Below are 14,079 nucleotides of genomic sequence, written 5' to 3'. Positions count from 1 at the left end.
TAGTAGGTCCTCGTGGTGGCACGGTTACTCACCTCAATCGGGGGTGGTGGAGGACAAGTCTCAGTTGCCTCTGCTTCTGAGACAGTCAATCCACGCATCTTATCACATGGCTCTTTGTGCATGACACCACGGAGACTCACATCATGTGGAGGCTCATGCTACTCTCCGCGATCCACGCACAATTTACCACACGCCCCATTGAGAGCGAGAACCACTAATCGCGACCACAAGGAGGTTACCCCATGCTACCCTCCCTAGCAACCGGGCCAATTTGGTTGCTTAGCAGACCACTCAGCACACCATGGATTTGATCTTGCAACTCCACAGAGCTACCTGGCCCCCTGTTCCATTTTATATTTAAGTTTAAATATATATTCTTATACTATTAATGCACTGTCATATTGTATCAGAATGACTGGCATCAGGTATTTGTTAAGCCATTTGCAACAACATTAAAGTCTATTGTTATCATAGGAGAGAAAAAACTACCTTACATGGGTGAAGTGGGTACAGAGGAATTCTTACAAAAGCTCACAACCCAAATCACGGAAATGGTATCTGCAAAGTTCACTCAAGGTAACATTTTCTAGATGGATCCTTTATGAGTTATGAGTTAAAATAATGAGCTAAACATTTTTGTAACTTGCATTGCCACAATATTGCACTGAATTATGAATATAGAAACTAAACGTTCCTGTCTTTGATTTATTAATCAGTTATTTTATGTCATGTTATTGCAGTCATAATACTGTTTGTCTTTCAAATGTAGTCATTCTTTTCATAATGCATCCTAATATTCACTCAAAACTCTCTGTGCTTTGTTTTTGAGTGAGCTTTGTGTGTGCCCAAATGCTTTGAATCAAAGGGTGTACTGAAATGGAGCTACACCTGTCTCAAATTCTCATGGAAAACATTAAAAATTCTTAATTATACACCTATAGCCTACTTTTATTTTCTTGTCAGGAAAATTTTACACTTTGTGTATTTCCCTAGACTTTCCTGTCTTGTAAAAAATTCCCTCTGTCTCTCTTTCTGGATTCCATAACTCCTTCGCAATTCTGGCTCCATTCTTTTGTCTTTCCATCAAACTATCCATCCATTCATCCACTGATCCTCTCCTCCCTCCTTTCACTCACATTCTCATTGAAGCATTGATTTGTTCAGACAGCTTACAGAACCATCAAGTGCTCCAGTGGATGAAATCTTGGCCCAAAGTAACCAGTATGTATCTGCAGATCTTCCAGTTTAACACAATAAACCTTGACTTTTTCTCCATGAGGCTTTGCAACGTAGATGTAATTGTAGGGTTATTTGTGCCTATAATGATTTAAAACAACTTAAATTAAAAAAGATAAGTAAAAAAATCCAACATTTAAGAAACCTTTTCATGTTCAGAAAAAGAGTAGCAAAGTTTTGTGGAAATAAAGTCATGGTTCTTTAAATTCAGGGCCATTTTGTCACTGTTCATAATATACTGGACATTTTCAATGGATGCAGATTGTCTCATTTTAAACACTTTCAAGGTGTCTCTGTTTCAGTATACACAGAAAGGAAATGGTTGAACCACTAACTGGCATATTTAGATGTATAGGGTTGCATGAGCAATACATTAGTTTGTGGGTGCACAAATGTGTTGTTACACAAGCATAATATAGAGCATGCTAATTTATAGTATAAACATAATGTATTATTAATTATATCCAAAGTCACTGAGGATCCCAAAGACATCAGGATATTCAGGCCTTCAGTTGCAAGTTTGAATTATGTAAAAAAAAAAATGTTCCAGATTTTTTTAAAATAATAATACATAAATAAAAACAACTATTTGTTGTAACTTGACAGCTTTCTGATTCTAAAAAAGCTATGAAACAAAATCTCAACACAATTTATCTGAATACCTGCTCGAATAAATCACAATAAGCAGTGGTTCCCACACCTGTCTGATCTTTGAAACATTATCTCAGCTAAACATGGTAGCCTATAATCCAAGCCTATCACGATAACCAAATGCAAAAAAAGTGGAACTTTGTGTATCAGATAACACTTTAAACCTGTTTATAAAATTGCTTTTATAAATAAGAATAGCTTGCTACTCACCTTAATGAAATGAGTTGTCTTGTGTTGAGTTGCCACAAAATGAGGAGTAATGAACAAAACTTTGTTCATAACACATTCACAGCCTTTATCTTAAATATTATTTACACATTTGTATAATATTTCTATTTCAGACTGCCCGTCTTCTTTTACGGGTGACTCCGCATAAAGACTATTTCTATCGCATTATCAAGAATTAGTTCGCTGCTTCGCGCCAATTCAAAAAGGCGCGCAATTTGAAACGGCGTTTGTAATCACGTGACAAAACGACCTCATCTCATCTTTTCAAAGAGAGCTCGCGACTACCGGCAACACGAGCGACGGCGACCATTGGCGACCGGATGTGGGCGTGTCCAGCAACGCGACAAAGTTGAGAAATGTTTAATTTCTGCAAATGAAGAGCGACATTCGAGAGCGACAGCCAATAGGAGAAAAGATGGCAGAGCTCACGTGATCCTAATATTTTAGTAATAATATTAATTGTAAAGAAACAGTGATGTTTAGATTTCCATACACTCCACTAGTGACCTAACCGCCAGCCACTGGCGACATGCAGCGACAAAGTAGCTGACAGTGTGAACGCAGCTTAAAATAGTGCTAAGATAATTGCATCATAAACATTTCTTTGGGATCTTATTTTTTTCTCAAAAATTTGTGAATATGCATAACATCAACTAAGATATATTTTCCACAGTTATTAATATTTTCTTTAGAAATGCCACAGTTTGGGCACTACTGTTTTAACAGCAATGACAAATAATTTATGTTCAGATAACCACAGAAACAATTGTTCAAGGATAGGCCTACTAATACAATAGCAAGTTGACATTTTGAGTATTTCATCATTGAATTAAATTTACAGTTGAGCATTGATGTATTTCAAAGTTTACAATTGTAAAAAAAAAAAATACAAATAAAAAAAAAAAATAAAAAAAAAAAATATATATATATATATAATATATATATATATATATATATATATATATATATATTTTTTTTTTTTAAATCTATTGAATTTGAAATGATTGCAATATAATATGCCTAATATAATGTTTGCATGTCCTGTCTACATTTCATTGCCAATACATAATGTGATATGAAAATGAATCAAATTAATGTTTATTAAATATCATAATCTGAGCAAATGTGGTGTTGCAATTCCATGCATATCTGATGCTAAAGCCCATGCTGTCAGAACTGATAGTTAAACATCATTGTGTTTTGGAAATGAATATAATTGATTGACACATTATCTCTATCTTTCTCTTTCCTTTCTGCTCTCCATCACTGTCTGCTTCAAGCTTCATTACGTGTCCCCGGAGCTGACAGTGATGATGAAACAAAAACACCATCACCATCTCCGTATCATGGCAGATCACGCCCCCCGTCTCTAATTGTGGACTCATCATCCGAGTCTGATGAAGGAGATTCCAGAGGAGAGGTATTACAAATGTTTCTCTATGTCATCAGCAAAATTACACATAATATCTGGAATTACCTGGAAGTATCATGTACCTAAAAGACCTTAATTAGACCAAAATTAGATCTGGAACACCAGCATGACATGATTTCCATATGAGCCATCTTCTCAATACACCTTTGCAGATGTTTGATATCTACGTTGCGACGGCCGACTACAACCCCATTGGTGTCAGTAAAGAGACCATTGCTCTGAAAGAGGGCCAGTATGTAGAAGTTCTGGATTCGGCCCACCCACTTAAATGGCTGGTCCGTACCAAGCCCACCAAATCCACACCATCTCGTCAGGGATGGGTCTCACCTGCCTATCTCGACAAGAGGCTTAAGGTCAGTTTAGTGTTCAATAAATAAATGTACTACTCCAGATAGTGGGTACCCAAATTCACAATTTGAATATGAATGTGCAAACATGGATTTTAAATGGTCTTAAATGTCGTAATGGCACTGTGGGTAAGAAATTTGTCCCCTTTTCTGAGAAATATTGGGCATGAAAGACAAGTATAGTGGTGTCTGGTGAATTATTACTAATAATTGATTGGTTGTGCTTCAGCTGTCTGCAGAATCAGCTGATCTCCCAGAAACCACCAGAGAGGAAGTCACTGAGACAGAGTACAAGAAGAAGCTCTGGTAAATATTGGCACATACTAAGAACGACACAACATTCAGCACACAGGACCCAAACTATGTCAAAACCTTATTAATCATGTTAATATTAATGATAGTAATTAAGAAATATCATGCTATACTTTTGTCTAAGTTGAAATGAATCAAATGCACACCCTGCAGAATACCTCATTGTAATATAACCTCAATGATTCTACTTCCCCGTTTCACTTGTCTCCAGTCAACTTGTCCAGGAGATGATCAACACAGAGACCGAGTTTCTAAAGGAGATTGAGTTCTTCACGTCACATCATCTGAAACGTGTGGATGAGGAGAGCACACCACCTGATATTGCCAGTCACAAGGAAGCAATCTTTCGCAATATCAATGATTTGAAATCCTTCCACAGCAGGTACGAAACTCAGACAATCACATAATGTTAATTCTAAACTGTAAACTGATATCTCTGCCATTTAACACTTAGAGGAATGCTCCAAGTGCAATACAAGTTAAGCTTAATCGATAGCATTATGGCATAATGTTGATTACCACAAAAATAAATTTTGTCCCTTTTCTTTAAAAATAGCAAAACTCTGTGTTACAGTGAGGCACTTACAATGGAAGTCAATGCGGCCAATCTGTAAACATTAAAATACTCACTGTTTCAAAAGTATGGCCACGAGACAAACAATATGCGTGTTAACATGATTTTAGTGTGAAAACATTGCTTACTGACCTTTTCTGTGTAAAGTTATAGCCAATTTTACAACTTCGTTGCCATGGCGACTTAACATTGTAAATCTACAAACCCTCAAACGACCGAAAACACTTAACAGCTCAAGTAATACATGATTTGTTACTTCTTTTCTTGCAATTTGGAATGCCCAATTCCCACTATTTAGTAGGTCCTTGTGGTGGCATGGTTAGTCACCTCAATCGGGCTGGCGGAGGACAAGTCTCAGTCTCCGCTTCTGAGACAGTCAAATGGCTCGTTGTGCATGACACCGTGGAGACTCACCGCATGTGGAGGCTCATGTTATTTCCGCAATCCACACACAACTTACCACACGCCTCATTGAGAGCGTGAAACCCTAATCACAACCACGAAGAGGTTACCCCATGTAACTCTACCCTCCCTAGCAACCGGGCCAATTTGGTTGCTGAGGAGACCTGGCTGGAGTCACTCAGCACACCCTGGATTCCAACTCGCAACTCCACCTTTGGTAGTCAGCGTCAATACTCGCTGAGCCACCCAGGCTGCTTTTTTTAAGAAATGGAGGGATGAGTCAAAGTTATGTTCAGTGGTAATCAACATTATGCCAATATCGCTGTTGACTGAGCTTAACTTGAATTGAATAGGTTATACTACTCAAATTAAACTCATCCTGTTATGTGTATTTGTCATTCATTGAAGTTTGTATAGAACTGTGACAGTGGGAAAACTATTGTAAAACAAAAACAGCATCATGAAGTTGACTAGTGGGTAGTGCAGACCAGTTTTAGAGATCTTAGCCGGTAACCAAAAGTGACGATCCAGATGCTATCTCCACAGTTAAAGTTATCTAAATTATTTGACTCTTGTCTGTTTTCCAGCTCTCTACTGCCTGGTCTGCGTGACTGTGATACGGATGATGATGTTGCCATGCATTTACTGAGAAATTCTGATGGTTTTGAGAAATATCTGCAGTACCTCATTGGACAAGCTCAAGCAGAGTCTGCCATCAGTGAGAAGGCAGTGCACCAATATTTCAAGGTTGGTTAAAAAAAGTGACCACAAATTGTTTTATTATAATTAGTATTATAAGTTCTGTGATAGATTCTTTTTTAGGTTGGAACTATTTCTTCTCTTTTTAAATAGTTTTGTCTGTTAACTGAAAGAAACATACAGTATGCTGAAGTTACTGAACTTGACATGTTTTAATGTATTTATTATCAGGATTATACAGGATCTGAGTTGGCAAATGTTGATCCCTCAGAAGGTGTTGTGCTGAGTATTAATGCTTATCTTCAAAGGCCACTGGAGAGAATCCAAAAATACAGGGCATTACTGAAGGTACTAAACATTTGAATTGTTATTTGAATTAAGTTGTTTTGTCAGTTATCTGTATGGCATTGTTGTAATATTTACTTAAAGCTTATAGATCCGCTATTCCAAAAAATGCTGAGTAATTATGCAAATATGTATTTAAAAATGGTTTTACTGATTATGCACGATACTGTATAACTCTTCATTAACATTTGAAATTGACCATCTCTTCTTAATTCTCTGTGATTTTATCCCAGGATATGATCCGGAACAAAGCAAGAAACGGTCAGAACTGCTGCTTGTTGGAGCAGGCCTATGCCATGGTGTCGTCTCTCTCCCAGCGCTCAGATAACACACACCACGTGTCTCTCATTGAGAACTACCCTGCCAATCTGGAGGCACTGGGAGAATCTATTAGACAGGTACATGGCACTGCATGTTTCCTTATCAATTCCGTTTCCAGTTATTTTAGTTATCTTATTAATGAACACACAGTGAGTGCATTATTGGAGCATAATGTCTTTAAATAAGCATTGTTATTGTTAAAATATTGTTAGTTGTTCCTCTTTGGGGCATATACAGGTTAATTACTGTGTGATTTATTCTGAAAGTTTGCACTTGCATTACCAATTTATCGGTAACTTAATTTAAAGGAATAGTTCACCCAAGAATGAAAACGAGAAGAAGAATATTTCAGCTCTGTAGGTCCGTACAATGCAAGTCAATGGGGTCCAAAACATTGAAGCTCCAAAAAGCAAATAATGGCAGCATACAAGTAATCAATAAAACTCCAGTGGTTTAATCCAAGTTTTCTGAAGCAATCCTATCGGTTTTGGGTGAGAACAGACCAAAATGTTACTCAAATTTGACTATAAATCTTGACGTCAGCAGTCTCCTTGGTGATCATGATTTCAAGTTCGATAACACTTCCTAGTGCCACCTAGCGCTCTGAGTGTTCATTGAGCACTAGGCAATGTAACTGAGCTTGAAATCATGTTTGTGCCTAGAGACTGCAATGATGATGTATACAGTGAAAAAGCCAAAATCAATTGGATCCCTTCTGAAGACATGGATTAAACCACTGGATTATTATAGATTACTTTTATGATGCCTTTATGTGCTTTTTGGAGCTTCACAATTTTGGACCCCATTCACTTATATAGTATGGACCTATAGAGCTGAGATCCTCTAAAAATCTTTGTTTGTGTTCAGAAGAAGAAAGAATGACATGGGATGGCATGAGAGAATTTGTATTTTAGGGTGAACTATCCCTTTAAGTTACATTTAACTACTTAGCTACTGGGTTTTGTCTACAGGGGCCTTTCACTGTTTGGGAAGGTGCTCCTGGAATTCGAACCTCTTCTAGAGGTCACCATCGCCACGTTTTCCTCTTCAAAAATCATGTGGTCATCTGCAAGCAGAAGAGAGACACAAATACAGACAGCCAAACATATGTCTTCAAGAATATGATGAAGGTATAAGCACAGCAAAAACATTACAGAAAACTCGTATTTGCATGAGAATCATGACAAAAATATTATTAGTTCGACATTAACATATTTCCTGTCTGAATTGTAACTATCTTTCTAGCTAACAAACATTGATGTTAATGAGACCGTTGAGGGAGATGAGAGAGCGTTTGAGATCTGGCATGAACGTGAGGACTCCGTGAGAAAATACACACTGCAGGCGCGCACTGTTATCATTAAGAATTCGTGGCTCCGCGACCTTCGTGACCTTCAGCAACGCTACGGCATGCCTGCATGGAGTAAGTCGGCCGTTTATGTTTGTAACGCTCTCAATTGCGATCGAACAAACAAGTACAGAATAGTTGATTCTTCTGTATCATATTTGTTCATATACAACACAGTATATTATTAAATGTATCTGTTTATCTGTATTGAACAGGCCCTCCCGATTTTGACGCGGTATTAACAGATTGTACAGCAGAGCTCGGACAGACTGTTAAACTCGCCTGTAAGGTCACTGGTGTGCCCAAACCTCAGGTCATGTGGTACAAAGGTAAGTAACTCAATCTTTGGTGATCCTCTGTCTGATGGGTTCTGTGGTTGTTCTTGTAACTGAAGTAGATTAACTCCAATCCATTTCTGACTCTCATTCATAGATGGTCGCGCCGTAGACGTGGATCCTCATCATATTATTATTGAGGACCCAGATGGCTCCTGCACACTCATTCTGGACAACATGAATGCAGACGACTCAGGCCAGTACATGTGCTTTGCCACCAGCTCTGCGGGCAATGCCAGCACACTAGGCAAAATCACTGTGCAGGGTGAGTAACTAACCAAACTGGAACTTGAGCTTGAGCAACCAGATGTGGTCAGTTTAGTAAAGCTAGTTTATGTCATAATCCATGCACGTTGAAATGCAAGAAATTGCTACTTATTTCTGTTCTTCCTTTTTTAGTGCCTCCACGTTTTGTAAATAAGATCCGGAATGCCACCCTGTTTCCAGGAGAGGATGCTCAGTTCTCTTGCACCATTCAAAGTGCACCAAGTCCCAAGATAAGGTAGTCACTCTATTTAAATGATGAGCCCTGAAAACCTGAACGATGAATTAATCTGTTGATTATTAAGCACATAAAATGTTTAATTATGCAAGTTACATTTCTTATAGAACTCTAAAGGGTTGTTTAGACCAAACCCAAAAAAATACAGATGTAGCACAACAAATATAATAGAATGCAGGTGTCTCAATATGCATTTTAAAAGCTGAAGCTGGAAAAACAGCGAGACGCACCACAGCGGTCAAAGACGTCTCTATTTCACATGTCTATATAGAAAAACAATTAAAATCAGCGCAGACAGATGCAAAAACAAGATAGATGTGAATGGCCTCTTAAGATTATAATACCAGTTTTTACAGAGGAAAAATATGCTAAATTAAATATAATAAAATGTATAATAAAATATTAATTAAACAGATTTTTTCCCCCTGGGCAGATGGTTTAAGGATGGTAAACTACTGACAGACCAGGAGAAGTATCAGACATACAGTGAATCACGCAGTGGAGTGCTGGTTCTAGTTATCAAGAGCCCTGGAGAAAGAGACCTGGGGAAGTATGATTGTGAGGTATGAAGCTGCACAATGTTTTAACAGATTGTTATTATATAATGGTAGCCAGATGGTAGGTAGCTGTACAGTGTGTAAACCTCACTGCCCTGGCCTCAAGAGGTGCACTAGTGACTGACGCTAGAGGCTGTATTCCTTAGCCTTATCATTAGCGCGCTTGTCTCCCATGCTGGCTGACGCCGGTTTGAATCCCGCTCAGAGTGGGTCGAGCAGGACCGCTTACAGTGGTGCCTTGACCCGGATGGCAGTGAAGTTAAGGGGGGTGAATGTAATGGTAGCCAGCTGGTACGTAGTTGTGTAGTGTGTAAACCTCACGGCCGTGGACTTAAGAGTTGCACTAGCGGCTGACGCTTGAGGCTGTAACCCTTAGCCTCCTTGTTAGCACGCCCGTCTCCCATGTGGAGACACTGGTTCGAATCCCGCTCAGAGTGGGTCGAGCAAGACCATTACAATTACACATAATTATTTTTTACTACATAATAATTAAATATATTACATGTAATACGTGTAAAATGGACAAGATGTTGCAAAGTGTAATATACTGTACTAGTCGGGGTCCTGGTTATCTCAGCGAGTATCGACATTGACAACCTGAAGTCGCGAGTTCGAATCCAGGGTGTGCTGAGTGACCCCAGCCAGGTCTCCTAAGCAACCCAATTGGCCCGGTTGCTAGGGAGGGTAGAGTCACATTGGGTAACCTTCTTGTGGTCACTATTAGTGGTTCTCGCTCTCAATGGGGCACGTGGTAAGTTGTGCGTGGATCGCGGAGAGTAGCATGAGCCTCCACATGCGGGTCTCCACGGTGTCATGCATGACGAGCCACATGATAAGATTGATGTCTCAGAAGCAGAGGCAACTGAGACTTGTCCCCCACTACCTGGATTGCGGTGAGTAACCGCACCACCACGAGGACCTACTAAGTATTGGGAATTGGGCATCCCAAATTGGGAGGAAAAAAAAAGAATATATATAGTGTACAAGTTCAATGATAAAATAACTCCTCCAATTCTTACTTTAATTCTTGCACTTCCTTATTACTTTATAACAAGTACATTATCACTTATCACATATTGTTTATCTGCAGCTGTCGAACCGCCTGGGCAGTGCCAGGTGTGCTGCACAGCTGATCACTCCTGCTGTGGCGATGGCGGGAGAACGGAGAGCAGATCAGGCCATCACTATAGAAGGTAAGAGACGCCTGTCAAAACACATACAGTATGCCACAATGTCAACAGAAGCAGTCATAAAAGTTTGACAGAATTTTCTTGACATTCGCATCTGTTAGTACTCATTGAATTCTTAAATGGGATGAAATGAATAAAGAGGACATATGCAATCACATTCTAAGGAACACAGTGTGCATACTCTACCTACACTGTGAGAGGTTTTAGAAATGGTCAGGTTCTGAAAATGTCTTTGTCTTTTTATATTTAGAGCACAGATTGACCCAAAACTAGAATTTTAAAATTTCGAAATTAAAGCTGAAGTATGTCATTTCTGCGACACTAGCGTCACCGAATGGAATTGCAAAAATAAACGTTTTCAAAACAGCTTTACGAATATGCCCCTCGTCTGCTGTTTTTCAAACAGTCAGTTAGTCCTGCCCCCAACCCAGCCATTGGTTGAATAACGTTGTTGGGTGGGGTCTAAACAGGTTGCTCTGAAACAAACAGGAAATGTTATAGTGCCACAGAGACACTGGGTGCTTCTCATTTCTAAAATTGTGCATCCTCGTTTCCTTTCCTCGCTTCCTAGCTCCACCCTCTTAGGAAATGAGGAGAGAATCTAAGGAAAGGAAACGAGGATGGAGGAATCAAAGCAAGACGGATTTATAAAATGAAATGTCCTGCTCACACACGTGTCACTTCAGAGCGTGTTTTTGTGCAGCTGCAGTACCTCGACGTGCTTGACATTTTGTTAATGAAACTTTATTTATTAATATATTCTAAATAAATCCAAATAATTCATGACGCACTGTTAAAGTATGTCAGTTATGGTTTATTTAAACTGCAAATGTGATAAATGAATTAAAACTATTGTGTCAGATGTGAAGGGGAGGAGAATTAATACGTGCATCAGGTGCTTCAACCAAAAAGTCTTCCGCTTAGGATGCTCCTGTGTATCCTCGCTCAAACGACCTCAGGAAGCTTCCTCTGTCCTCGCCTCCTCGCGGTGCATTTAGAGAATTGATACATCCTTCATGATGCCGGACTTTGATCGGTTTCTGGGTCACAGGCTCGAGGACGGAGGAGCATCCACTGAAAAAGTTACATACTTCAGCTTTAATATGAGAAATCTGACTAAAGGAGCTTTTTTGTATTTAAGCATCACTAAGGAGAGTTTGCAACTTTTAACACAAAGAATGAATAAGCTGTTTTTAAATTCTGTTGTTTTGAATTTTCATGTAACTCCTTTAATATAAATGTTTAACTTTGTTTTTCAACAAGTAATGGAGCAAGAGACGAAAGCACCAAGGAAAACCATAATTATGTAAGTCTTATTTTTGCCCCATTAGCAAAAATAGATTGTTATTATATAATGGTAGCCAGATGGTAGGTAGCTGTACAGTGTGTAAACCTCACTGCCCTGGCCTCAAGAGGCGCACTAGCAACTGACGCTAGAAGCTATAGCCTTTAGCCACCTCGTTAGCGCTCCTGCCTCCCATGCTGGCTGACGCCGGTTCGAATCTCGCTCAGAGTAGTCGAGCAGGTCTGCTTACAGTGGTGCCTTGACCCGGATGGTAGTGAGGTTTAGGGGGGTGAGTGTAATGGTAGCCAGCTGGTAGGTATCTGTGCAATGTGTAAACCTCACTCCCCTGGCCTCAAGATGCGCACTAGCGACTGACGCTTGAGGCTGTAACCTTTAGCCTCTTTGTTAGAGCACCTGCCTCCCATGCTGCCTGATGCTGGTTCGAATGCCGATATTATAGAAATCATGTTAACATGTATAATGTTTAGTTATTGTGGCTATACTTTTGAAACAGTGTGTATTTTAGTGTTTATGGAATGACCCCATTCACTTCCATTGTAAGTGCCTCACTGTAACTGTTTTTTGTTTTAATAAATGATTGACTAGTCGAATCATTTAACTTTTTTTTAACTGTACTTTTTTATGAACTATACTGAAAAACCGATGTGCTTTTCCTACTATAAGTGAGGAGACCATCACTACAGTGGTGAAGAACACTCGTATGAAGCGGCATGCATCCCCACGAGGGTCTCCCATGGGAGCGTTTCGCTCTGAGACATCCACACCTGAACAACCCAGACAGAGACGAACACTGGCCAGGAAGACTGTACCGACACTGTACGTTCCAGAGCCCGAGGGTGCCACAGCCAGGAACCCTAGATGGGTTGAAGTCGAGGAGATAATCGAGTATAAAATGAACAAATCACCCAAGTTACCAAGGAGAAGGGGCGTTTCACCTGGCAAACTGGCACCACCTAGAAACCCAAACACCAATAACTCCAACAACAAGTTAGTGGAGACAGCACCGATGGGTGTGACTTTACAAGCTTCTACTAGTGTAGATGAAGAGGACACTGCACAGAATGTAACATCAGGGGTCGACAACATGCTGATAACTGAAGAAATGATTGACCCATGTGTTTCGGTTGACTCGGATCTAGATATTGACGACGAAGGAACTATTATCGTGGAGTCAGAAGACGATGATTCCGAACTTGGTGCACGAGACTGCAAAATACTGACCTGTGGAAATCGAGTTCTCACTCTTGAAGACCTTGAGGATTATGTCCCTCAGGAAGGTGAAACTTTTGCTAGCGGCAAAGACCAGCACACCACTGTTGAAACACCTTGCGAGATCTCCGTCTTGCAGAGAGAAATTAATCAGCCTGTCATTGGCAAACCCATCTTGTTGAAGGTCGGGCGTCCAGTGGCACCCGTAAAACCACGCATGGGCTTCTTCAGCTCCTTCAAGGAGCATGTTTCCAGCATGTTTGCGGCAGGCACCTCGGCAAACACCAGCTCTAGGTCAAGTCGAGAGAAGGCCATACCAATTCATGTGACAAGCGAACCTGCATCCAACTATTCACACCATGCCAGTGCCGAAGGGCTCAACAGCTTTGCCAGGCTTGAGGTACAGCCAATGTATTGTTCTGAGGTCCAGAGAGGAAAAGAAGGAGGTCTGCAGAGCTTCAAAATGCAGGTTTCTGCGCAGACTTGCAGCTACATGCCAAGCAGTCAAGTCACTCTTCAGATCCCAAAGAGGAACCCATTTGAAAAGCATTAACCGGGTAGGAATCCAGCGGAAATCGCTCAGGAAAGATTCTTCTCTGTTGCTTGTAAAATCTGGACACACATTTGCCCTAGTCTTAAATGGGAACACTTCTGTAAAATCTTTCTTAACTGTCTGGCAGTATACTTCAGTCACAAGGTCTTCTGCTTCCAGCGGATCATTCCATGTTGATACGACTCTTTTTCAAAAGATTCAGTTGCCAAATTCAATGCCTTTATATCCTAACCAATGAAGACTTTCTAACTATTTGAGTTCCTTCAAGCGTGAAATAAAATGTGTAGCTGCGCTTGGAAACGGTGAGCTTTCTGATACACCATGTGAATGTACAAATATAGAGGGTCCTTTTTGTCTAAAGGACATATTGTAAGAAACTCCTAAAGCCGGATACACACTGTTTGATTTTTACGTTCCTTTACAATTGTTACTTGTAATCTACGATATGGTTCCAGTGAGAACTTGGATAAAAGCCATGGCAAACTGAAATATTATGTCAGACTGTGCGATACACATCATCCCAACTGACAGC

At 39.9% G+C, this 14,079-nt stretch overlaps 1 protein-coding gene across 1 annotated transcript in view; it reads left to right on the top strand.

Annotated features, from left to right (window-relative positions):
* LOC127634290 (obscurin-like) overlaps positions 1-13,555 on the top strand; it is a 62,777-nt gene extending 49,222 nt beyond the window's left edge. The window contains 18 exon segments of the mRNA XM_052113781.1: positions 475-576; positions 1,165-1,221; positions 3,396-3,535; positions 3,700-3,900; positions 4,124-4,200; positions 4,418-4,588; positions 5,770-5,929; positions 6,113-6,229; positions 6,460-6,624; positions 7,519-7,677; positions 7,793-7,970; positions 8,111-8,224; positions 8,328-8,495; positions 8,630-8,732; positions 9,166-9,295; positions 10,380-10,482; positions 11,743-11,785; positions 12,449-13,555. Of these exon segments, the coding sequence (XP_051969741.1) occupies positions 475-576; positions 1,165-1,221; positions 3,396-3,535; positions 3,700-3,900; positions 4,124-4,200; positions 4,418-4,588; positions 5,770-5,929; positions 6,113-6,229; positions 6,460-6,624; positions 7,519-7,677; positions 7,793-7,970; positions 8,111-8,224; positions 8,328-8,495; positions 8,630-8,732; positions 9,166-9,295; positions 10,380-10,482; positions 11,743-11,785; positions 12,449-13,547 (3,287 nt within the window). The 3' untranslated portion in view covers positions 13,548-13,555.
* The last annotated feature ends 524 nt before the right edge of the window (positions 13,556-14,079 follow it).

This window comes from Xyrauchen texanus, chromosome 41 (assembly GCF_025860055.1).
Source record: "Xyrauchen texanus isolate HMW12.3.18 chromosome 41, RBS_HiC_50CHRs, whole genome shotgun sequence".
Classification (NCBI taxonomy): Eukaryota; Metazoa; Chordata; class Actinopteri; order Cypriniformes; family Catostomidae; genus Xyrauchen; species Xyrauchen texanus.
Note: the sequence above shows the minus strand (reverse complement) of the source record. Positions and strands in the feature narration are given on the sequence as shown.